The sequence below is a fragment of the Arvicanthis niloticus genome, chromosome 5, assembly GCF_011762505.2.
Source record: "Arvicanthis niloticus isolate mArvNil1 chromosome 5, mArvNil1.pat.X, whole genome shotgun sequence".
NCBI classification, from domain to species: Eukaryota; Metazoa; Chordata; class Mammalia; order Rodentia; family Muridae; genus Arvicanthis; species Arvicanthis niloticus.
In genome coordinates, this window is record NC_047662.1 from 36,612,568 (window position 1) to 36,636,885 (window position 24,318).

At 38.8% G+C, this 24,318-nt stretch overlaps 2 protein-coding genes across 6 annotated transcripts in view; one reads left to right on the plus strand and one right to left on the minus strand.

The window, feature by feature from the left end:
- Positions 1-2,295: 2,295 nt before the first annotated feature.
- Tmem69 (transmembrane protein 69) lies at positions 2,296-4,984 on the plus strand. The gene is made up of 2 exons (XM_034501709.2): positions 2,296-2,432; positions 3,269-4,984. The coding sequence occupies exons 1-2, from the start codon at positions 2,391-2,393 to the stop codon at positions 3,980-3,982; spliced, it is 756 nt and encodes a 251-aa protein (XP_034357600.1). The 5' UTR covers positions 2,296-2,390; the 3' UTR covers positions 3,983-4,984.
- Ipp (intracisternal A particle-promoted polypeptide) overlaps positions 3,458-24,318 on the minus strand; it is a 44,757-nt gene continuing 23,896 nt past the window's right edge. For 4 of the 5 annotated variants that reach the window (XM_076934394.1, XM_076934393.1, XM_034503985.2 and 1 more), the window contains 3 exons: positions 21,668-21,790; positions 19,108-19,328; positions 8,939-11,823 (listed from right to left, as the gene is read on the minus strand). In XM_076934394.1, the coding sequence (XP_076790509.1) occupies positions 11,599-11,823; positions 19,108-19,328; positions 21,668-21,790 (569 nt within the window). In that variant the 3' untranslated portion in view covers positions 8,939-11,598. Of the gene's footprint in view, positions 8,882-8,938; positions 11,824-19,107; positions 19,329-21,667; positions 21,791-24,318 lie in introns of those variants that run through there. The other variant, XM_076934392.1, reaches the window with a different exon arrangement.

Sequence of the window (24,318 nt, forward strand, 5' to 3'; positions counted from 1 at the left end):
GGCGCCCTTCAGCCGGACACTGGGCTGGTCCGCTCTCCCTTCCGCAAACCCATTTGCCTTTCCTTGTGCCGCTCTTGAGGCAAGAATCAGCCGAATTCAGCACGCCCCCTTAAAACTCCCTGTCGGGTTGTCCGGCCTGGGAGCACACGTGAATTTGAGTGGATATATTTGTTCCAGTTCTTCCCCCCTCCCATTTTTTTCTTCACCTCGATTGTGAGCCAGACATTTCGCCAACTACTAGAATTAGCTAACAAGTAGCGGAAGAGCATGTTTTCCGAGCCCTTGTACACCTTTGCCCCTTCTTTTACATGCGCGCGCTGTTGAAACTCCAGCCCTGGACAACACACTCCCGCCACCGGACTGGACCAAAGGCATGCGCGGCGGTGTCCACGCGTAGCGCTGGGAGTTGTAGTTCATGGACCTCGTAGGCGTCACGGAGCCGCCAGAATGGATGGTTGATTTCTGGTCCAGCCCTGTCTTTGCTAATACACCACCAAGGAGTCTATTAGCACTCCCTTGGGTATTGCATGACAGAAAGGGACCGTACAACCTCTCCAGAGAAGGGAATAAAACTGGCAGACGGCTGCGTCTCACTAGAAACTGTTTCAGGAATTTAGTTTTACTACTTAGAATGGAGAAACTTGCTTAAAAAAAGGGTCCTTACGTAAATGAACTCTCCTTTTTGTCTTCAGCTTTTTACACAAGGATCCGAGAACGCTCGAAGTACTTGGTGTCTGTTTCTTTGGCCGGCAGACAGCAGGTTGGGGAGTGGGAAAGGAGACTTGGATAAATTCAAGAATGATGTGATGTGACTTCCTGGATGACCTCTAAACCCATAGCCCGTAACGCCACACCTTGATTCATAGAATTTTGAATGTTGGGTCTCAGTCCTCTGTATTCCTCAATGTAATTTATAGGTAATAGTAAGAGAATAAAGTAAAAAACAAAATCATCTCTTCTTTCTCGCCCAGTAATAGTAATAAAGGACTCAAATGCGGAGGAAGATGTGTCCAATCTGCTCAACCCGTTGTTTTGCAAAGTTAAGCGTTCCAGGCCATCTTGTCTTAAAAAAAATAATTCCGTAGACCAATTTGGCCAACTCCAAGTTTCATCCTAGGTTCTTCCACTGCTGTTACAGAAATTACACTTCGTTTCAGAAATTGTACTCTACCTTCTTGAATTGATATATATATATCTGGTTAGAAATCCTGGAATAGAGACTTGTAAGGTATCTGAAAGCCGACTTCAATTAGAATTAATATTTTAGACTAGCCCTTGGGGCTTCGGAGGCAACTCCGTGGTTTAAAGGCGCTTGCTGATCTTACAGAAAACTTCAGTTCAGCTCCCAGCACCTATACTGTGGGGGATCCAGGCTTCTGGACTCAATGAGCACATGCACTAAAGTGCATGAACACACACATTAAAAATAATGTAAAATAACTGAGGGAGGGAAGCAATCAAATACGTACAGAGAAGAGTCGGAACTTGCTACCTTAAGTTCCCACCCGGACTCATTTTCCTGCCCTCAGGAAGTGGGGGCTGTTTGATTCCAGTTGCCGGAAGTGCTGTTTCTGCGTTTCTGGTGCACCGTGAGATGGTGGCAAGTATGTTTCAGGGTTGTCAAGGGTACACTTTGGGAAGATGGTGGGGTCACTGAGGGTTGGTATATAGGAGATGTTTAGTTACCCAGGCGTCTTAAGGACCTTTTGTATCTAAATTCCGCTCCTACCTATCGCTAAAATGTCAGCTTGGAGCTCCCAGTTTGTGATAGTTGGCGAAATGAAAACATTTGGGCATTTTTTCGTGGACTGGGAGAATTGACCATGGCCTTTTAGTTTTTAATCTCCACATCACCCTCTGTCTCTGGGCTTCAGCCTGTCACATTATAATTTTCCAAAATCAGAAAACATGTGCTACACTATACTGCCTGGGTCACAACAAAGCCATATTCGTGGCTCATTTTTAGTGTAAAAATTCCAAAGCCCCGAAGTACACAATAACTAAAGAGGATAGATAATCAGTGGGAACAAAAGGTATAACTGTCAGTTTTAATGATGAGAAAACTGGTACATCACAAAGTGGTAGAAATGTTTGCTAAATCCAGATGTTCAAGTTTCACATTGCTCCTTTTGTTAAACCAAATAGCTAAAAGTAAAATTGGTAAATAAATACATAATTTGGTAAATAAATTTGGTAAATAAATACATAAAATAAATCATGTTTCATCGTAGAGATTTTCATGACTTCTTATTCATGTATAAAATGTAGACAAGTGATATCTTGTTTTATGTTTAGGACATTGCTTCAAATTCAGCCATTCCCCTCAATTGTAAAAATACATGAATCAGAACTGCATCGAAACTGGACAAAACTCTTGAGTAGACACCAGAATGCTTTCCTTCATTCAGAAAATTTCTGGAGCATCTTCAAAGGTTAGTTGAGCACTATTTATCACTAACTGTCTGGCTATGGCAGATATAAATATTTTGTATTCAAGTGACGAAGGAAAACAATGGACAAATTATAAATAAGTAAAATATTTACTATGTCAAATAGTAACTGCTATGGAGTACTATGTATCAGGGAAAGAGAATAGGGAATATCAAGAATTGAACAAGGCAGGAGAGATAGCTCAGCTTTGTTGAAAGCACATACTGGGGGCTTAGTTTGATCCCAGCACCTGTGTTGAGTGGCTCACAACCACTGTTACTCCAGCTTTAGAAGAGGACCTGAAGCTTCCTCTGAAGGTACCCACCCACATGGAAATAAGAATAAATCTTACCAGAAAATAATAGACAGGATTATATAACATAAATAGGTTAGAAAAGAAGACTGCACATGTAGGTACCTGAAAGAAAGGCATTCTAACTGACAAAAAGGAGTAAAAGCCAGTATGAGATCATTCTCGGCATGTTGTTGGGGGCTTCCCAAGAAGCTGTTCCTTTTTAATTCAAAATCATATTTTTTTTAAGTTTTATTTTTTTATGTGTATGGGTATTTTGCCTACATGTCTGTCAGTGTTCCATCTGCATATAGTGTGTATGGAGGTTAGAAGAAGATGTAAGATCTCTTTGGAACTGGAATTACAAATGGTTGTTAGCTACCACATGTGGCAGGAATCAAACCTGGGTCCTCTAGAAAAACAGCCAGTGCTCCTAATCACTGAGCCAACCCACATATATATTACTTTATATATGTGGTGTTTTATCTGCATGTATTTCTGTGTGCCATGTGTTCTTATTTTTAAACTTTTCTGTTTCCTTTATAGATGCTGAAGAACCCTTTTACAGTGAGACTCAGAGCCAGCAGAATAGATATACTTTCTCCTAAGACATGTCTTCTGCAGAACTTTTCCTCTTTGTCTCCAAGAACTTGGGTTTCCACGTCATTTCAAGTGTGCGTGAGGAAGATACAATGCTATCATGTGTCACCATGCAACTTTAAAAAGCAGCAGAAGGAGACAGTCCTTCCCCCCAAGAAACCAAGCACCATCACTTACCTACGTGATAGTCCAAAGCCAGCCTTATATATAACTCTGGTGGGGTTAATCCCCTTTACTGCTCCACCACTCCTCATGGTGATAACAAAGTCTTATATCCCCATACTAGCTTTTACTCAGATGGCTTATGGAGCTGGTTTCCTAGCTTTCTTGGGAGGGGTCAGATGGGGCTTTGCTCTGCCAGAAAGTAGTCCAGCCAAACCAGACTATATTAATTTAGCTAGTAGTATGAGTCCTGTTGTGTTTTCATGGGTAGCCATCCTATTTTCTGAAAGACTCAATGAAGCCATAGTCACGTTAATAATAGGTTTAGGGATAGCATTACATAATGAGCTTTTCCTCTTGCCACATTATCCCAACTGGTTCAAAGCTTTAAGGGGCATAAGTACTTTAGTGGCTTTTATCTCATTTGTAGTCACTTTAATACTTGGAAATATTTATCCAGAAAAAGGGCCCAAGAGACTTGGTCAAGTAGAAATATAAAACTACTTTCTTGATATTATTCACAGTGTCTTTGGAGGCCAGAAGACTGTGTTGAATCCCCTGGAGCTAGCGTTACAGGTAGTTCTGAGCCACTCAGTATCTAGGCTGGGAACTAAACTTGGGTTCATAGCAGTACATAATCTTGAATATTGAACCTCTATCTCTACCCTGTAAATCGGCATTTTAGCATCATAATTCTGTTCCTCTTGTTTGGCTCTTTTTTTCCCCCTCCCACTGATAGGAATTTATTCTTCATACATAGTTTGCTTGTTTTTGTTTTTTTCTAAAGAATATTTCTTTCAGCCAGATGGTAGTATACAGCTTTTATCCCAGCAGAAAGGAGGCAAAAGCAGGTGGCTCTCTTGAGTTTGAGGCCAGCCTGGTCTATAGTGAGTTCCAGGACAGCCAGGGTTACACAGAGTAACTGTCTCAAAAAAAAAAAAAAAAAAAAAAAAAAGTTACAGATATCCACCTGCCTTTGCCTCCTGAGTGTTGGGATTATAAAAATTATTTCTAAATATACTGAGAACAGTAAAAGACAATATGAAAAATCCTATATTAGAGTCTAGCAATCATGAAGTCATATTTCATGAAAAGAATCCTACTTGTAGTGGTTTGAAGAAGTTTGGCCCCCAGATTCATGTGTTTGAAATATGCTTGGACCAGAAAGTGGCACTATTAGGTGGTGTGGCCTTGTTGGAGGAAGTGTGTCACTGTGGGGGTGGCTTTGAGACCCTCCTCCTAGCTGCCTGGAAGCCAGTCTTCTCCTGGTTGCCTTTGGAACAAGATGTAGAACTCTCAGCCATGCCAATGCTGCCCATGTTCCCACCTTGATGATAATGAACTGAACCTCTGAACCTGTAAACGCCCCAATTAAATGTTCTTATAAGAGTTGCACTGGTCATGGTGTCTCCTCACAGTGATAGAAACCCTAATTGAGGCACCACTAAGAAGTTTGTGACACCTTAAAAATAAAAGGATTTCTGTCAAGTTGTTATAGCACTTCTGGATTACATGTCTAAGCCTTTTGTTTGTTTGTTTTGTTTTCTTGAGGCAGGGTCTTACTATGTAGCTCTGGCTGTCCTGAAACTCACTATGTAGGCCATGCTAGCCTGGACCATATAGAGATCTGCCTATCTTTGCCTCCCAAGCGTTAGAATTAAAGGCATGAGCCACTACACCTGGCTTGTCTAAGCTTATTTTACCTGACAGAAGTTTATGAATTGAAATGATCTGTGGCTCTAAAGGTGGTAGGCAGTAGTGGAATGAGGAAAGCCACTCACAGAAAAGCTGGCCACATGTCTTAGCTTTTGTTTGTTGTTTTCTCACCACGTTTAGCATACAGTAGCTTTTATAAAATAGATAAAGGGCTAGAGACTTTGCTTAGTGTTTAAGAGCACCCCCCTTCTCTGCTAGAGAGCCCATGTTCAGTTGTAGTACCTGCACTGCGCTAACAACCATAACTATAGTTCCTGGGGTTTGGGTGTGGCCTCTGAGCATAAGGCAAATATGTGGTACACAGACATATATGCAGACAAAATACTCATACACTAAAATAAAAAGTTTTAAATATTAGATCAGCCTGATGTATTTAGCAAGTTCCAGGACAGCCAGTACTACGTAAAGAGGCTCTGTTTCAATTAATAAAACAGGCAAAAGCATGGCTTTGGTTTGGGTTTTCTCCTCTCACAGTAGTAGAGGTTGATACATTCTATACAAGTACTACTTCTGAGCAATACACCTACAGGCTAACAATTTGGGTTTTAACTTGAAAGTCTACACTGAGGTCTTGGGAATGTAGCTTGGTGGATAAAATACTTGCTTATCATGCAAAGCCCTCAGTTTGCTCCCCAGTACCCCACAGATTGGGACTGATAACACAAGTCTTCAATCCTAGCACTTAGGAGGTCAAGACAGGAGGATTAAGGATTACTTTGTATAAGTATAAATCCTAAGAAATTATTTTTTGAATGTTGTATCTTTAATATGCTCAGTCAACCACCACAAGTTTTATAAGTAAATTATGCACACATTTTCTCTTCTAGTAATTCCTACTATGAAACATAGTGACTGTGCTTTTCAGATGTTTTTAATGTTACACTAGAGTAAGAGTATTTTCATTCCAGATGATGATTGAGAAAATAATAAAATGTGGCAGGTATCACAACAGTAATAGAACTTTGCTGTTTTCTAGGATTTTTATTTTTTAATGGAACATATAGGATGTCTCCATATTTTATTCAGGTGACTGTAGAACCAAGAAAAGCCACTGTTGCTACTAATACTATTATTGGCCACATATATAGATGTATATACATACATACACATTTGAATTTTTTAAAGAGTTATTTTATGTATATGAGTACACTGTAGCTATCTTCAGACACACCAGAAGAGGGCATCAGGTCACGTTGCAGATGGTTGTGAGCTACCATGTGGTTGCTGGGAATTGAACTCAGGACTTCTGGAAGAGCAACCAGTGCTCTTAACCTCTGAGCCACTTCTCCAGCCCCATATTTGAATTTTTGAAGACTCAAGTTCTCTATCAACTTTGAGGAAGTTTGCCAGTTTTATATGGTAAGTTTATATGGCATAGTATATAAATTAATAGTTATACTGGTATACATATATATATATATATATATATATATATATATCTCCACCTGTTCAAAGTTAACACTGAATTAATATCTATTCTATGTAGATTTGATTACAAACACTAAAATAGTCTTAGAACAAAGAAAGAAATGTATCAAAACAGCAACTTGTTTACTTTGTTGCACAGCTACTAGCTTTTAACTACTCTAAGCTTTTAAACTACTAATGCCTAGTAAGTCATCATGTGACTTTCAGAAATAAAATCTTTATATAGTTATATTGTTATATAATGTTATATTGTGATTGTGATGGGCTTTTATGTGATATAAGTAGTATTTTTGGTTTTTTTTGTTTTGTTTTGTTTTATAATGTTTGCCATTATCTGACTGGCATGAGGTTAGTCATTTATTTTTACTACTTTATTTATTTTATATATATGAGTACACTGTAGTTGTCTTCAGACACACTAGAAGAGGGCATCAGATTCCATTACAGATGGTTGTAAGCCACCATGTGATTGCTGGGATTTGAACTCAGGACCTCTGGAAGAGCAATCAGTGTTCTTAACCTCTGAGCCATCTCTCCAGCCCAAGTAGTATTTTTGTAAAAGGGAATATTTGGAACCATGGAGAATAAATACCATATGAGTATGATAATGGCCACCTACCAGTTCAGACCAGATGCAAAGAGCAGATAGTCCTAAAAGGAAGTAACTTCCTTTTGATTTCACTGATTTCACATTTCTAGCCTCCACAAGTATGGAGACAATGTACTACTTGGTTTCCCCCATTTTCTTGTGTGTGGTATGTGTACAGGTGTATTTTGCACATGTGGAAACCCAAGGTAAACAGCAGAAATCACTCTCGGTTACTGTCACTCCTCCATTTTAATCAAACCCAGAAGTGGCTCTTACCATCTTGATAGCAGCTTGCTCTAAAGATTGCTAACCAGCACTGTAGTGAATTTATGAGATTTGAACCTGGTCCTCACATTTAAGCATCAAGCCATCTTCTCAGCTCTTTGCTTGAATTTCTGCAGCATAGTGTTAACAGAAGCAATAGCAAACTAGTGCATCATCTCATCAGACCTCACTTAGATTTCTGAAGGGCTTATCAGGTAATGTAACAGTCTGAAATGACTGGGGTTTTTTGTTTGTTTGTTTGTTTGTTTGTTTTTTTAAATATATGGAAGGAAAACTTGACTTTTTAAAAGGTTCTTCAGATTCTATTCAACTATTTTCATGAGAAAGTGCTTTTCTGTTTCTAGGTTACTTATATTCAATTATTTCAAATTTTGTCCTAGTCTCCAGTGTGTTGTCTTCCAGAGAAGATAGTCATATTTTCAAGCTAACTGCACAATTTCACTTACAAAATACTAATTTTCAGGTGAATTAAAATATATACCTTAAAAATCTGTTATACTGGGGCTGGAGAGATAGTTCAGTGGTTAAGAGCACTGGCTGCTCTTTCAGAGATTCTGAGTTCAATGCCCAGCAACTACATGGTGACTTACAACCATCTATAATTGGATCTGATAAACAGAGTGTACATGCAGAGAGAACACTCAAATACATAAATAAATAAATTGTAAATTAAAAAAAATCTGTTAAAGCTGGGCATGATGGTATACATCTTTAATTCCAGCAGTTAGGAGGTAGAGTCCAGTGGATCTCTGAGTTTGTGCTCACCCTGGTGTACCTAGGGAGTTCCGGCCAGCTAGGGTTACAGAATGAAATTCCCTGCCACCACCATTACCTTTGGTTATTTCAAAATAGGGTTTTTCTGTCTGTCCTGGAGCTCACTCTGTAGATCAGGTTGGCCTTCAACTCATACAAACCTACCAACCTCTGCCTCCCCAGTACTGGAATTAAAGGTGTACACCACCACCCCTCATGAAACTCTTTTTTAAAAAAAGTTCTATTAAGTTCTTTTGAGACAAGACTGTAACATAGTTGCTTCTGGCCTAGATCTTGCTATATAGAATAGGCTAGCCTCAAGTTTATGGTGACTTTCCTTCCTCTGGTCAAGTATTAAGATTAAAGGTGTGAGACACCACACCTGGTTAAAAACTGATTTCTCAAGTACATCGCCCATAGTCTTTAGAAGAAAAAAATTATCATTGTTACTTTTTTTGTTTATTGAGGTGCTAGGTATTAAATGCAGGGGCTAGTTCACACTAAGCAGGTGGTGTTGGCTGAGCTCTCTACCCGCGCCCTGCTGTAATTCTGTCCCCAGCTCTAGTGTTTTATGTAGCCTTAAGCACTTGTCGTCAGCTTCCTCCAGTAGATGGGCCTTCAGGTATCTGCCAGCATATATAAAATGGACAAAGTATTTAGAAACATACTGACATTTCCAAACATTTTGGAGAAAGATCACTTTAATTAATTTCTCTGAAAATGGAATTATATAACTAAATGTATACATTCCTAAGGTTAAAAATAATAGTCAGTATAATACTATTACAGTTTGGTAATCCAGTAATGCTAATGAACTAAGTTAATTCAAAGAAAAGAAAATAGTTAGAATTTTATTAATTAGTACATTCTTCCAAAAACAATGTGTTATCACTTGAGAACTAATACACATTTAGTTAACTTTTGGGGGAACTTCTGAACTAATCATACATACTCAAATACTTAATGTCCTGACATTACATTTCTGCCTTAGCCAGTTAAGTCTAAAGTATGCAAAACCTCAATAAAGTGGTTCTAACTGGCTGGCAGAAATAAAAGCAATGATGATATCCTTCAGAATTCAGCAAAACAACTCCTTAAATTACTATCAAAAAAAAAAAAAAAAAAACCAAAAAGCTTTTTAGAAGCAGTTTTAGATCCAAGGTAGTTAAAACTTACAATTTTTGTCTATTAAAAAAATTTCCACACGTACAAGTTAAATCCTTGATGAAGATCTGAAATACTTGGGACCAGAAGTGTTTGGATTTCAGAATACACCAGATTTTAGAATGTTTATGTAGCACTCATCAGCTGAATATCCCTATTCTGAAAATCAGAAATCGAAAATGATTCAATATCCAAAAGTTTGTTTGTTTGTTTGTTTGTTTTGCATTAGATTTTCTCATTAAAAAACTTTCAGTGCCGGGCGGTGGTGGCGCCTGTCTTTAATCCCAGCACTTGGGAGGCAGAGGCAGGTGGATTTCTGAGTTCGAGACCAGCCTGGTCTACAGAGTGAGTTCCAGGACAGCCAGGGCTACACAGAGAAACCCTGTATCGAAAAACCAAAAACCGAAACAAAACAAAACAAAAAAAAAAACCTTTCAGACTGCCAGGCAGTGGTGGCGCACACCTTTAATCCCAGCATTTGGGAGGCAAAGGCAGGTGGATTTCTGAGTTTGAAGCCAGCCTGGTTTTCAGAATGAGTTCCAGGACAGCCAGGGCTACACAGAGAAACCCTGTCTCAAAAAAAACTAACAACAACCCCCCCCAACAAACAAACAAAAAAAACCCCCCCAAAACTTTCAGATTTCAGAATAAGGATGCTCAAAGCTATACTACAGGGCCATGTATAGTGGCTCATGAACTAGGAAGGCTGAAGCAGAACGAATGTTGAGAGTTCACCATTAACCTGGGCTATATAATAAAGCTGTCTCAAAAACAAAACAATCAAAGGTTGTAGCCACAATTTAGCTTTTTCCAAACCAGGCAGTAGCATTATAACTAAGCTATTACATACGCTTACAAAAGTACAAGTAAATTAAAGTTTTTAATCTAACAAAAAGTCCCTCCTCATAAAACTAAACATCATTTTGGTGATTACCTAGAAAATAAAGAAGAAACTTCTAAGTAATAATGCCCTGGGGACTCTTATACCCATTACATACCATCTCAATAAAGAACTGTCATTAAGGGACTGAAGAGATGGTTCAGCAGTTAGGAGCACTGGCTGCTCTTCCAGAGGCCCCAGCACCCACATGGCAGTTCACAATCATCAGGAATGCTGGATTCCAGACAAAACTGCAGGTAAAACTCTTACACACATATTTAAATCATCAAGGGGGATAAGAAAGATGGCTCAAAAGTTAACAACATTTGCAGCTCTTTCTAAGGATCTAAATGTTCAGTTCCAGCACCCACATCAGGCAGCTTATAAGACTTATAACTCCAGTTCCAGGGGATACTACATCCTCTTCTGGCCAGAGTAGGCACCTGCATACACATGGTGCACATAGAGATACACATAAATAAAAATAAGTAAAATTATTTTTTAAAAAGAGCCTTCACCAAGAACCTATTAATTCCTTACTTGCATTTTCAGAATCAAAGAAAAATATTCTCTTAGACTATCAAAAGCAAAACCTATTAAATAGCTAGTTATTGTTGGGCATAGTGGCACAGGCCTTTAATCCCAGCATGTAGGAGGCAGGGATAGACAAATCTTTGTGAGTTTGAGGCCAGCCTGGTCTACATAGAAAGTTCCAGAACAGCCAGAGCTACATAGAGACCCTGTCTCAGAAAACAAAACAAAAAACCCAGATATTTTACTATCTGTCCTTTTTAATATTCTGCTGCCAATAAAATAATCAGGGGTAGTGAAAACCCCTGCCATTGAGGGACAGTTTCACTGACTTTTCTCTGTAGGCTACATGACACCACCATGGAACTATGTTCTGGATCAAATCACAAATTATAAAAAAATTTTAACTGTCTCATGTCTTTATACTATATACAGGCTATGTTTCAACTTGAATTATACTGGAGAAATAGCCAAAATGCACTATTTCCCAGAAGTTTCTAGCAAACAATTTTTACAATTAGGATCCTATTGATAACTGAATAAGGCATAAATATCATTTGTATTGTTGCTACGTTCTGCAAATTTGTTTAATTTAAGATATATACCATATCCATTCTCATTCAAAGTTTTAGAAAAATCACTCTTCATCTATTCAATACATGGAATACTCAAAAGAATCAGAAGATCATATCACAAATATATGTTTGATTTGCAAATGGTCAGAACCTACATTTTCCAAATGTTCCTTCTGCTTTTGTGCCTTCTCTGTCACAGTACTGCAACACCCCCTTCACAACGACTAGTGATCATATTACCAATTTCGGTCCATGTATCTGAATGAGGGTTGTAAACTTCAACTGAGTCCAAAGTACCTGGGGCCAAGAAATCATGGCTAGAAGATCGGCCTCCAGAAACATACAGAAGACCATTGACTGCCACAACACACATGCCTGCTCTAGGCACTTTCATTGAAGCAACTTCAACCCACTTTTCCTAATAAAATAAGAAAAGAATTAACATTAGTACTGTCATAAAATGATAATAAAATCTCTGAGAAATCATATATTTAGACTTTACATGTTTAAATTCAAACAAACCAATTAAGTAACTATATACAACATTTTTGTTTGGTTGGTTTTTTTTTTTTTTTTTTTTTTTTTTTTTTGGTTTTTCAAGACAGGGTTTCTCTGTGCAGCTCTGGCTGTCCTGGAACTCACTCTGTAGACCAGGCTGGCCTTGAACTCAGAAATCTGCCTGTCTCTGCCTCAAGTGCTGGGATTAAAGGCGTGCACCACTACTGCTCAGCTATATACAACATTTTAAAATAAACTTTTGGGTAGGTATGACAAAACAATAAACCTAGAGAGAAATAATAGCTAGACATATCTAACTATAAATTATGATCAGGTAATAATCTAGAAATCATATAAAGGGACTAGAGGGAAGGCTCAGTGGTTAAGAGAACTCAATGGTCTTGTAGAGAACTGAGGTTCAGTTCCCAGTACCTACATGATGGCTAACAACCATCTGTAACTATTAGTTCTAGAGGACCTAACACCGAAACCCTCTTCTGGACTCTGCAGGCACTGTACACATGTGGTATAAGACATTCCCAAGGGCAAAACACCCATACAAATAAAATATAAATAAAGAAATCTGCTAAAAAAAAAAAAAGTAGGAGTCATTGAAGACAAAATTCTGACAACCTAAGTCTATAAAATGCAAGTACTACATTCAAAAAGAAGAGACTGTCAAGTACCAAGTGGGGAAACCCTATATATGAAAAGACTTTTTATTTTTAAAAGATTCTTTCAAGTTTTTATTTAGGTAGCTAGAGAGATGGCTCAGCAGTTAAAAGGATTCAGTACTTGTGGTTTGAAAAAGAATGGCCCCATAAGCTGATAATAATAATGCCTGGTCACCAGGGAGTGGTACTATTTGAAAGGATTAGAAGGATTAGGAAGTGTGGTCTTGTTGGAGAAATGTGTAACTAGAGGTGGACTTTGGGGTTTCAACCAGGCCAGCCTTAGGCTCCATCTGTCTTTCTGCCTAAAGATCAGGTTGTAGCACTCAGCTACTGCTCCACACTTCCCTGCGTGCAATCACCCTCCACCATGATAATAGACTAAACTTCAGATACAGTAAAGCAAGTCTCCAATTAAATACTTCCTTCTATAAGAGTTGCTGTGGTATCTTTTTACAGCAATAAAACAGTGACTAAGACAGAAAATGGTACTCAAAAGTAGGGTTTTGCTGTGATAGGCCTGGCTGACTGTTCTTTTTGTTGAAAGAATATGGAAGACTTTGGGACTTTGGACTGAAAAATCAATAGGATGTTTAAGCTGGGCTTAATGGCCATAGTAGTAGGAGCATGGAAGACAGTGGTACTGAGAGCATTATAAATTTTGATGGCAGGGTTCAATAAGTTTCAGAAGGGAAGAATATATTAGTGACTCAGAAAACATTCTTGTGATAGATATACAAAAGAATGTAGTTGCTTTCTGTCCTTGTCCTAAAAATTTGTTAGAGGCTAAATGGAAGAGTTTTAGCCTATGGGCAATGGCAGAAGAGATTCCAAGACAACCTAGTATCATGTTACATAGTTACTAGTGTCACTCTTATGCAGCTATACAATGAAAAGGAGCAAGTGGACAAGGAGAAATTTAAAAATGTACAGTTTAAGCAGGAAAAGAGCACCAGGAAGTGTAATGGGGCTAAGTACAGTGCTTAAGTAGATGAAAAGTTTAAAGAAAAACTTGGTGTTAAATGGAATAAAAGGAGTAGTAGCCTTAGGATGAGATCCCACACAGCTAAGCTTCTAATTAGTGAAAAGGAATTACAGAAAAGCTTCAGCAGTGAAGGAAACCATCAATAACAGAAAGCTGATACAAACATAATTGATCAAGAGCAGCAAGTTGCAGCCCCATAAAGCAGCAGAACTTGGCACCCTCAGCCATGTGATTTTAGCTTTACAGTCAAGGATACAAGAAAAGGATTTTGGAATATCCCTCTATGGCTTTGGCCACTGACAGTAGGCATGTGTCAGGGTGGTCCTTGCTTGGAGGCCTAGAGAGGCCATTTCATGAAGTGTGAAGGTAAAGCCTGGATTTCTCTGGATCCCAAAATAATGGAAAATTCCAAAGCTGGAGGATTACCTGCCAAAGAGAGCTGCAGACCAGTTATGGAACCAGCCTAAGAGAGATTAGTATGCAGTCAAAAGAGCTGAAAGAAATTAGAGATCTAATTTTGACATTAGAAAGAAATGCAAAATTTTGGAGTATGCAGCTGAGCAATTGAGAAAATGCCTCCATAACATCCAGAGGTAGAGCATTTTTAAATTAGTGACCAACGATAAAGGAGGCTGAGCAAACCACAATGAGCAAACTAGTAAACAGAGCCTGGTAATGTCCTTTGCATCAGCTCCTGCCTCCAGGTTCCAAGTCTGTTTGAATTCCTGTCCTGACTTCCTTCAGTGATGGACTACAATGTAGAAGCGTGAGCCAAATAAACCATTTCCTCCTCAAATTGCTTTTGGTCAAGGTGTTTCATCATGGCAATTAGTAACCCTAACTAGAACATATACACACATATAAAAATAATAGTTGAATATTTTTTAAAAATCTATTTCTTAGTTTGTGTGTCTGTAGACATGTATGACACAGCCATGTGTGTGGAGGTCAAAGGACAACTTCAGTTCATTGTTTGTGGACTCTGGGATGAAACAGAGGTCACTAAGCCTGCTCTACAAGTGCCTTTACTCACAGAGCCACTAGTCCCTTTAAGAGTTTTTTTGGTTTTTGTTTTTCGAGACAGGGTTTCTCCAGGCAGTCTTGGCTGTATTGGAACTTGCTCTGTAGTCCAGGCTGGCTTCAAACTCACAGAGATCCACCAGCCTTTGCCTTCCTAGTACTGGGATAAAAGGTGTGCACCAACCCCTGCCCTGCTCCTTTAAGAGGTTTTTAAAGTTTTGTGCTAACAAAATCCTTATAATTTTCCAAGAAAATACTATACTGTACAATATTCTCCAGATTTATTTGAACATAAAAACTTTATTCCAAGGATTGTCCAATAGAGTCCATGATCTCTAGAATGCATTCGCAAGGAGTAAGTATTACATTTTATATAACAAGGAATGATTTTTCCATAGTGAAAAGTTATTTTTTGAGGTTGGGTATGGTAGAATGCTCCTTTAATCCCAGTACTCAGGATGCAGAGGCTGACAGTGCTCTATGAGTTTGAGGCCAGCCTGGTCTATACAGATTGAGTTCCAGGACAGCCAGGGCTACACAGAGAAACTCTGTCTCAAAAAAAAAACAAACCCTAAAAAACCCAAAACAACAAGTAAACAAACAAGAACAACAAAACCTAACAAAACAAGAACAAAAGAAAAAAAACTCCCAGAGACTTGTTTAATTTTGTTGGTGTGTATGTGTTTTCATATGCATGAATTTATGTGCACTACATATATGCAGTTACTAAGGGACACCAGAGGGTGTTGGAACTGGGAGCTATACAGAGTTATGAGCTACCTGATATGGGTGTTAGACGCAAAAGAGCAGTAAGTGATCTTAACTGGTGACCTAGTTCTCCAGCCCCAGAAGTTTGTTTGTTTGTTTTTTAAATGAAGGAAGCCACATGTGGTGGTACATGCCTTTAAACCTAGCATTTGTGAGACAGTAGCAAGCAGATCCTGCTGAGTTGAAGACAGGCCTAGGCTAAATAGTGAGTTCCTAGCCAGCCAATGATATATTGTGAGGCTCTGTCTCAAAAAAAAAAAATAGTGGTGATAATAATAATAATGATAATAATAATAAATTAAAGTATAGAAGTAAGCTGGAGAAGTAGCTCAGCAGTTAAGAGCAGTTATTGCTTTTCCAGAAGACTCAAGCTCAATTCCCAGCACCCACATGGCAGCTCATGGCTATAATTCTAGTTCCAGAGGATCCGGTACTCACACAAACACACATAGAGACAAAACAGCAATGCACATTAAATAAATAAATAAATAAATAAATAAATAAATAAAATATGTAAGTAAAAGGAAAAGAAGAGAGCCTGGAGAGATGGATCATTAGTTAAGAGGACTTGCTGCTTCCAGAGGACCTGAGTTTAAATCCCATCCTATATATGGAGGCTCATAAGCACCTATACCTACAACTTCCAGAGGCTTATACCCTCATCTGACCTCTGCAGGTATCTGAACACACATGGAAGGCACACAGAAACATATAAATAAAAACAAACCTTTACTTTTATTTTTAATTAAATTAAATTAATTAATTAATTCATTTTAGACAGGGTTTCTCTGTGTAGCCCTGGCTGTCCTGGAACTTGCTCTGTAGACCAGGCTAGCCTTGAACTCACAAAGATCCACTAGCTTCTGCCTTCAGAGTTCTGGAATAAAAGGTATGGGCCACCATACTCATCCCCAGATATAAGGTTTTGGAACTGAAATAGTAGATTACATTTGAAGGCTAAAAAATTCTATAATTACAAAGAACATCACAGAACTAGCATAGCTGAAAAAATTTACATTTAATTAAGACAAATTAGGATGCCTTAGAGTTATGTTTGCAGTAGAGAAAGCTTTCCCTTTCTCACAAAATGTTCCCTGACAAGAATAAAGAGACCATAGGATCACTTTGTATTCTTTCTTTCATTTCTATCAATGTGTAATACAGAACTATTAAACAATATGAACCAAAACATGATAGAAATTAAGAAAGAGACAGACAAATCCACATTTACAAATGAAAATGTTAACACCTTTTTTTTAATTGATATCTCAGACTACCTTGACCTAATAGATATTAAGAACACATATAATACCAGCAGGATACAATTCTTTTCAGAATTTTTATGAAATGTTTATTAAGATAGGAACAATACAGCTAGGCAGTAGTGGTGCACGCCTTTAATCCCAGCACTTGGGAGGCAGAGGAAGGCAGATTTCTGAGTTCGAGGCCAGCATGGTCTACAGAGTGAGTTTCAGGGCAGCCAGGACTACACAGAGAAACCCTGTCTCAAAAAACAAACAAACAAACAAACAAACAGACAGGAACAATACAAAATGTGTCCTCTGATCAAAATAGAATTTAATTAGAAATCAACTTAGGTAGCTGAGGCAGGAGGATCACCAGCTAAAGGTAAGTCTACACTACAAGAGCTCACTCAAAGGCAGCCTAGGTCTTGTAATGAGACCTTGTCTTTATTTGTTTTTGTCTTCCAAACAGGGTTTCCCTATAGAGTACTGACTATCTTGGAACTCACTCTGTAGAGTAGACTGGCCTCAAACTCAAAAGATCTACCTGCCTCTGTCTTACAAGTGGTTGGATTAAAGACATGTGATACTACCACCCATTCAAGACCTTGTCTTAAAATAAACAAAGGGGGCTGGTGCACACATACAATAATAATAATAATAATAATAATAATAATAATAATAATAATAATAATAATAATAATAACTTTAAATTAAAAATATAAATGGAACTGCAGGTATAGGTACATGCCACCAAGACTGACAAGTAAAATCCAATCCCTAGGAGACCCATATGATAGAAACAGAAAACCAACTCCTGCAAACTGCCCTCTGATTTCCACATATATAATGTAGAGATCACTCCCTACCCCTTAACCCCCCCCCCACAGAGAGAGAGAGAGAGAGAGAGAGAGAGAGAGAGAGAGAAAGCAAGAGAAAGAGAGAGAGAAAAAAATAAATAAGTAAGTAAACCTAAATAAAAAAAATTTTTTTTGTTTTGTTTTGGTTTTGGTTTTTCAAGACAGGGTTTCTCTGTGTAGCCCTGGCTGTCCTGGAACTCACTCTGTAGACCAGGCTGGCCTCAAACTCAGAAATCTACCTGCCTCTGCCTCTCATCTCAAGTGCTGGGATTAAAGGCGTGCACCACCACCGCCCAGCTAAATAAAAGTTAAAAAAAGAAATAGAAACTAGTAGTTAAAAGACACCTGGAAAATCTACATATATGAGTAAATTACATTAGCTATATATATATTTTTTCATGTTATTGCTGTGAACTGGACCCAGCAACTCACAGTGGCTAAGTGTGAATTTTACTATTTAGTTAATACTCCCAAAGCAATACAATCTTTATAACAACCCACTGGGCCAAATAAAAATTACCAATAATTAAAAAAAATATTTTAAGGGTAAATATTAATTAAAATACAACAGGACCTGGAGATATAGCTCAGTGATTAAGAATTCTTACTGCTCTTACAGATGACCCAGTTTTGATTCCTAGCAGCCACAATTGACACCCCACAACTGCCTGTAATTGAAGTTCTAGGGGATCCATAGCCCTCTGGTCTCCACAGGTATCTGCATTCATGTGGTACACATAAAGTCATGTAGCCTCAACAAGTATACATACATAAAAATAATAAAGTTTTAAAAATTAAAACAAAACACTATCAAATATGTAGGATTCAGTTAAAGTAGTATCTAAAGAAAATTTATGCCGGGCAGTGGTGGCACACGCCTTTAATCTCAGCACTTGGGAGGTAGAGGCAGGTGGATTTCTGAGTTCGAGGCCAGCCTGGTCTACAGAGTGAGTTCTAAGACAGCCAAGGCTACATAGAGAAACCCTGTCTCGAAAAACAAAAAACAAAAACAAACCAAAAAACAAACAAACAAACAAACAAACAAAAAAATTTATAGAGCTGGCAATGTAACAGAGTTAAGAGCATTTGCACACACAAACCACTAAAAGTTTTAAAAATTTTAAATTACTATATGTGTATTAGTGTCGTGCCTTCTTGTATGTTTTATATCATGTGTGTGTGCTGCCCAAGGAAGCAAGAAGAGAATGTTGGATGCCCTGGAACTAGAGTTCCAGACTGTTCTGAGCTGCATGTAGGTACTGGAAATTGAACCTGGGTCACCCCTGCAAGAGCAGCCATTGCTTTTAGCCATTGAGCAATCTTTCCACCCTACACCAAAACTTAAAAGAACATTTATAGTTATAAATGATAAGAAGATGAAGATTTATAATCTGCCATCTCAGCTTCTAACTTAACAGATTAGAAAAGGGCAAAAAATCAAAATATACAAGCAAGACAAAATAAAAACAGAAATAATAGAAAATGGACAGCAATTAACAGAAATTTTAAAAAGTGATATGTAAAGTTTGTTCTTTAAAAAGAGAAAGAGAAAACTGATAATCAAAATAATGAGTTAAAGAAAGCAGCATACCACTACATATGTAACAGGTATTGAAAGAAAATAAGGCACTAAGCATTTGAAATCGTTCAACCTACCTCTTCAAAGGAGTACTTTTCTACAGTGTGAAGGGCATCTTGTGTCTCATTCCACCCTCCGATAGCATAGATGCAGTCATTGAGTGCTGCCACCCCAAGGTAGGCTCTTCTGGTTCCCATAGGAGGAAGTGGAGACCAGCGCTTGGACAGTGGATCATAAACCTCAAAGGAACGGAGCTCTAGTCCTTCATTGCTGATTCCTCCAACTGCATAAATTAAACCTGAAAAATGCAAGATTTGTGCTCAGTTTCTATCGAACAGGTACAGGCTAGCCATGATGGCACAAGCTTCTGACCCCAACACGCAGGAGGCAGAAGCAGTCGGACCAGCCTGGTGTACATACATAGTGCGCTCCAGTATAACAGCTAGAGCTACATAGTGAGACCCTGTCTTTTTGTTTGTTTATTTGTTTTTTGGTTTTTTCGAGACAGGGTTTCTCTGTGTAGCCCTGGCTGTCCTGGAACTCACTCTGTAGACCAGGTTGGCCTCGAACTCAGAAATCTACCTGCCTCTGCCTCCCAAGTGCTGGGATTAAAGGCGTGCGCCACCACCACCCGGCAGTGAGACCCTGTCTTAAAAAACTAAACAAACTGTGTTTGTACTTGCTCCCTACTTATAAGAAATAACTTAGGTGTTGGTATGAAAGAAAATGACAACAATGGAAGATACATCAGACACTGATTTAATAAACAGCTATTCTATCTGGACTCTTTTTTTCCTATTCTTTAAAAAAAACATTTTATTTGTGTGTGTATTGGTAGAGCTATAAAAACAGGATGGTATAAAACCAATATGAACACTTACTAGTGACTACAGTTTCAACAAAGAATGATAAATTGGTTCCATATGCCATGTAAAGGATGTTGAGTTCAGACGACAATTTTCAAGGGTCAGTTACTAATGTCCACCATCAGGTTGGCAGGCCTGGTAGCAGGCAAATTTACCCACCAAACAATTTCTTTAGCACCTATCTGAAGTTTCTTTGTTTGTTTCTTTTTTTTGAGACAGGGTCTCTCTCTGTAGACCAGGCTAGCTTTCAACTCACAGAGATCCATCTGCCTCTGCCTACCAAGTGCTGGAATTAAAGGTGTGCACCTCCATATGCTATAACCAGTCTTTGCTCTCCTCCCTCCCTGGTTTCACCTCCTATCACAAGATAGGAGAGAAAGAAGTATACAGGAGAGAGAGAGAGAGAGAGAGAGAGAGAGAGAGAGAGAGAGAGAGAGAGAGAGAGAGAGAGAGAAAAGAGAGAGATCCCCAAATCTAATTTCTTTCTTCTTGTTTTTTCTTTGAGCACGACTACTAACAAACTACAGCCACCTCCCACCCTGAATAACCAACAACCACCAATCCCCCTATCAGGCTCTAGTACTTTTATACCCTCTGAAAGGTTACCCTCAGAATTACAAATGTTATAAAACCAAAGAAACATCTGCGCTGGCAAAACCATGCCTCTGCTAAAGCACAAGGCAGCTGTACCACATCCCCACACCTGGGATTAAAATGAAAACACATTCTTACAATATTTTTATGAATTTTTTTTTGTTTGTGTTTTTTTGTTTGTTTGTTTTTTGAGACAGGGTTTCTCTGTGTAGTCCTGGCTGTCCTGGAACTCACTCTGTAGACCAGGCTGGCCTCGAACTCAGAAATCCGCCTGTCTCTGCCTCCCAAGTGCTGGGATTAAAGGCGTGTGCCACCACCGCCCGGCTTTATGAATTTTTAAAAAGAATTATTTATTTATTTATTTAATGTCTATAAGTACACTGTACACTGTAGCTGTCTTCAGACACACCAGAAGAGAGCATCAGATCCCATCACAGATGGCTGTGAGGCACCATGTGGTTGCTGGGAATTAAACTCAGGACCTCTGGAAGAACAGTCAGTGCTTTAATCATTGACCATCTCTCCAGCCCCTATTTCTGTTTTTTTTTTTTTTTTTTTTTTTTTTTTTTTTTTAAAGAAAACCAAATTCCAGAATTCTCACTACAATATTTGGCTTCCATCTGAAGTTTTTAACTTACTTTTCTTCATTACAGAAAAATTATTCTGGCAATACAGAAACAAAACATCATTAATAGAAGAGGTAAAAGCCAGAACTTTTCCAATAACAGACCTAAAACATATTTTGAAAATAGGGCCTCAGATAGTTCATAACTTACGCCTATTTGCTTTGTGTGCCATATGCACACATGTGTGCACACCACAGGGCATGTGTGGAGGCCAGTGGACAATTTGCAGGAGGTGGTTCTCTCCTACCATGTGGAGAATCACACACACACACACACACACACACACACAATCTTCTTGCTAGGGATACATAGAAAAACCTTGTCTCAAAAAGGATGCAACACCATGCCCTGCTATCCAAAACTAATTTTTAACATGACTTCTGGTTCCTTCAAAACAATTATACTAATCAAGGCCAATTCTAAGCAAAATCACACACACACACACACACACACACACACATATATATATTTATATATATATATATATATATAGCAAAATGATAACTACTGTATTGCTGGTAACTGAACAGAAAAAAATATTTTATAAATACCTTGCATTTCACAGCACCCAAAGTAGTATCGGGGCACTGCCATGTTGCCAGCCACTTCCCATTTATTTTCATCAGGATCAAATCGTTCAATGGTGTTGCCAATCTCAGCTCCAACCCACCCACCTGTAACAAAATGAAAAATAATAACTTCTGAGACAAGGGAATCTTACTTATGACAAGGACTTTAGAAACCACCTAGTCTAACTATTTCATGTTACAGATGAGTCCACAAGGACCAGAGGTGATCTAAGTTGCCATAAAAAGTCAGAATGTAATTATGAGTAAAGTTCAGATTTGTTCATTATAGACTAAAACAAACAGGAAAACTTAGCATATTGTAGGAGAATTACAGTTTTTCCAATTTTTTTTTTTTAATTTTTGGAATAGTTTCACTATATAACTCTGGCTTTTATGGAACTCAGAGGTCTGCCTGCATCTGCCTCCTGAGAGCTGGGATTAAAGACATGTACTAACAGTCAGGTGGTGATGGGCCATGCCTGTTGTGAAAATTTTGGTTTCTGTAAAAACCCAATTAAGTTATGTTAGTATATTTTTGTTTTAATCCTAGGTGTGGGATAAAAGGCTGCTTCATAGCAGGTGATTATGATTTGCCTTGTTTACAAGCAGGGGCGTGGTTTTTGTCAGTTGTAGAGAGTTTAATTCTGGGGACTCTGGAAAGAATATAAAGGGAGAGCTCTAAGAGGGCCGTTGGAGGCGGCTGTTCCCCCCTCCCCACTTGCTGGTACCCCCTGCTGTCACCCCGCCCCTCTGGTCCCTGTTGCTGCTTTTGCTATTGCTGATAGTCTGATGACAAGGATTGGACATGCCCCAAGGAGCCCAGCCCCTAATCAGCAGGAAGTAGCCTATAGAGGTATGTTCTCTTTTCACTCTAATCTTCTCCTGCCTAGTGTTGGAGGGTGGGAAAGGAGGTAGAGGGTATAAGAACCCAATAAAATAAATTCACCAACACATACATTTAATCCCAGTACTCAGGAGGCAAAGGCAGGCAGAACTCTGAGTTTGAGGCTAGCCTGGTCTACAGAGTGAGTTCCAGGACAGCCAGGGATACATAGAGAAACCTTGTCTTAAACAACAACAAGAAGAAGCACTAATACACCTGACCACAAAACTATCTTTCTTTTTTACTCATTCCTTTTTTTTGAAAGACGAAAGTTTTATTATGTAGCCCTCGCTGTCCCAGAACTCAATATGTAGACCTGAATGATCTTGAACTCAGAGATCTTCCTGCTTCTACTTCCTATGTCCCGCCTGAAGTGTTTATAAAAAGATAAAGAGATAAAGAGAGTATGTCCTGTGGGTGTGTGGAGAGGTATGGGGGAAGGGGAGCGGGCCCATACCGAGGTATCTCTTCCTCCTGAGGGACCAGCCACACACCGGTATAGTATAGATTAGAGTATTATTCAGGGCATGGGGAGGGGAGCCAGGAGGGTAATAGGGGCAGAGAGAGAAAGAGTAGATTAGTAGAGAAGCAGAGAAGTAGAGGAGTAGAGAAGTAGAGGCCAGCCATGACCACGTGGAGAGAGGGGGATATAAGGGGAGAGGGGCAAGGGGACAGAGAAGCTAGAGGCAAGAGAGCAAGAGATTAAGAGATCAAGAGGGAGAGGAGGGGGCAAGCAGCCCCTTTTATAGTGGACCAGGCCTACCTGGCTATTGCCAGGTAACTGTGGGGAGGAGCATACCTGGCTGTTGCCAGGTAACTGTGGAGGTGGAGTTTAGACAAAATAAGAACACCACTCCCCATAAACCAGTTTTTAACATGACTTTAATAGCTTCAAAACTGTTAATATTTATAAGGCCAATTCTAAGCCAAACTACAGTATACTACTTATTTAGGATGAATGTGGGGACTTCAGAGGGTTTTTATCCTTAATTATCATTTTCTAAATATTCTCCAGGTATGTTTGTTTCTTTATTTGGACATGGTATCACTGTGTAGTCCTGGATTCCCTGAAGCTCACTATGTAGACCAGGCTGGCCTTGAACTCCGATCTTCTTGTCTCTGCCTCCTGTCCAGTTATTTTTGTGGTGTTTGTTTTTTAAGCTGGTTCGCTGGAGTTTTTTATTCTTTCTTTCTTCCTTTTGTTCTTTCTTTCTTTCTTTTTTCAGATTATAATTACATCACTTGTTTCTTTTGGTTTTCCTCCTTTCAAGCTCTCTCATATACTCCTTTCTGTAAAATTCAAGGCCTCTTTTTTTCATTAATTATTGTTACATACGTATATGTACATATATTTCTAAATACATAAGTACAACTATATGTCCAATCTATATGCTACTTGTATGTATGTTTACAGGGCTGACCTTTTGGTAGTACATAACCTATCCGTGTGCTCTTCCCTGGAGAAACTGTTTCTCCACTATTGGCACTGTTGTCTATAATTCTTTGTGCAGAGTTGAAGTCACATGGGCTTTCCTCCATCCATGTTAATGTTGATTGCTGTTGTCCTTGTTCAGCTCATGTTTAGGCAGTCACGTTGGGAAGGAAGCCTTTATGGTCTATCTTCTGACATTCCCTGAAAGGCAGTCTTATAACAAACTGACCTACATGCTTTCCATCCCTCTCCTGCAGTGATCCCTCAGTCTTAGGTGCTAGTTTTGAACCAACCTACCTTTTTTCCTTCTTTCCTTCC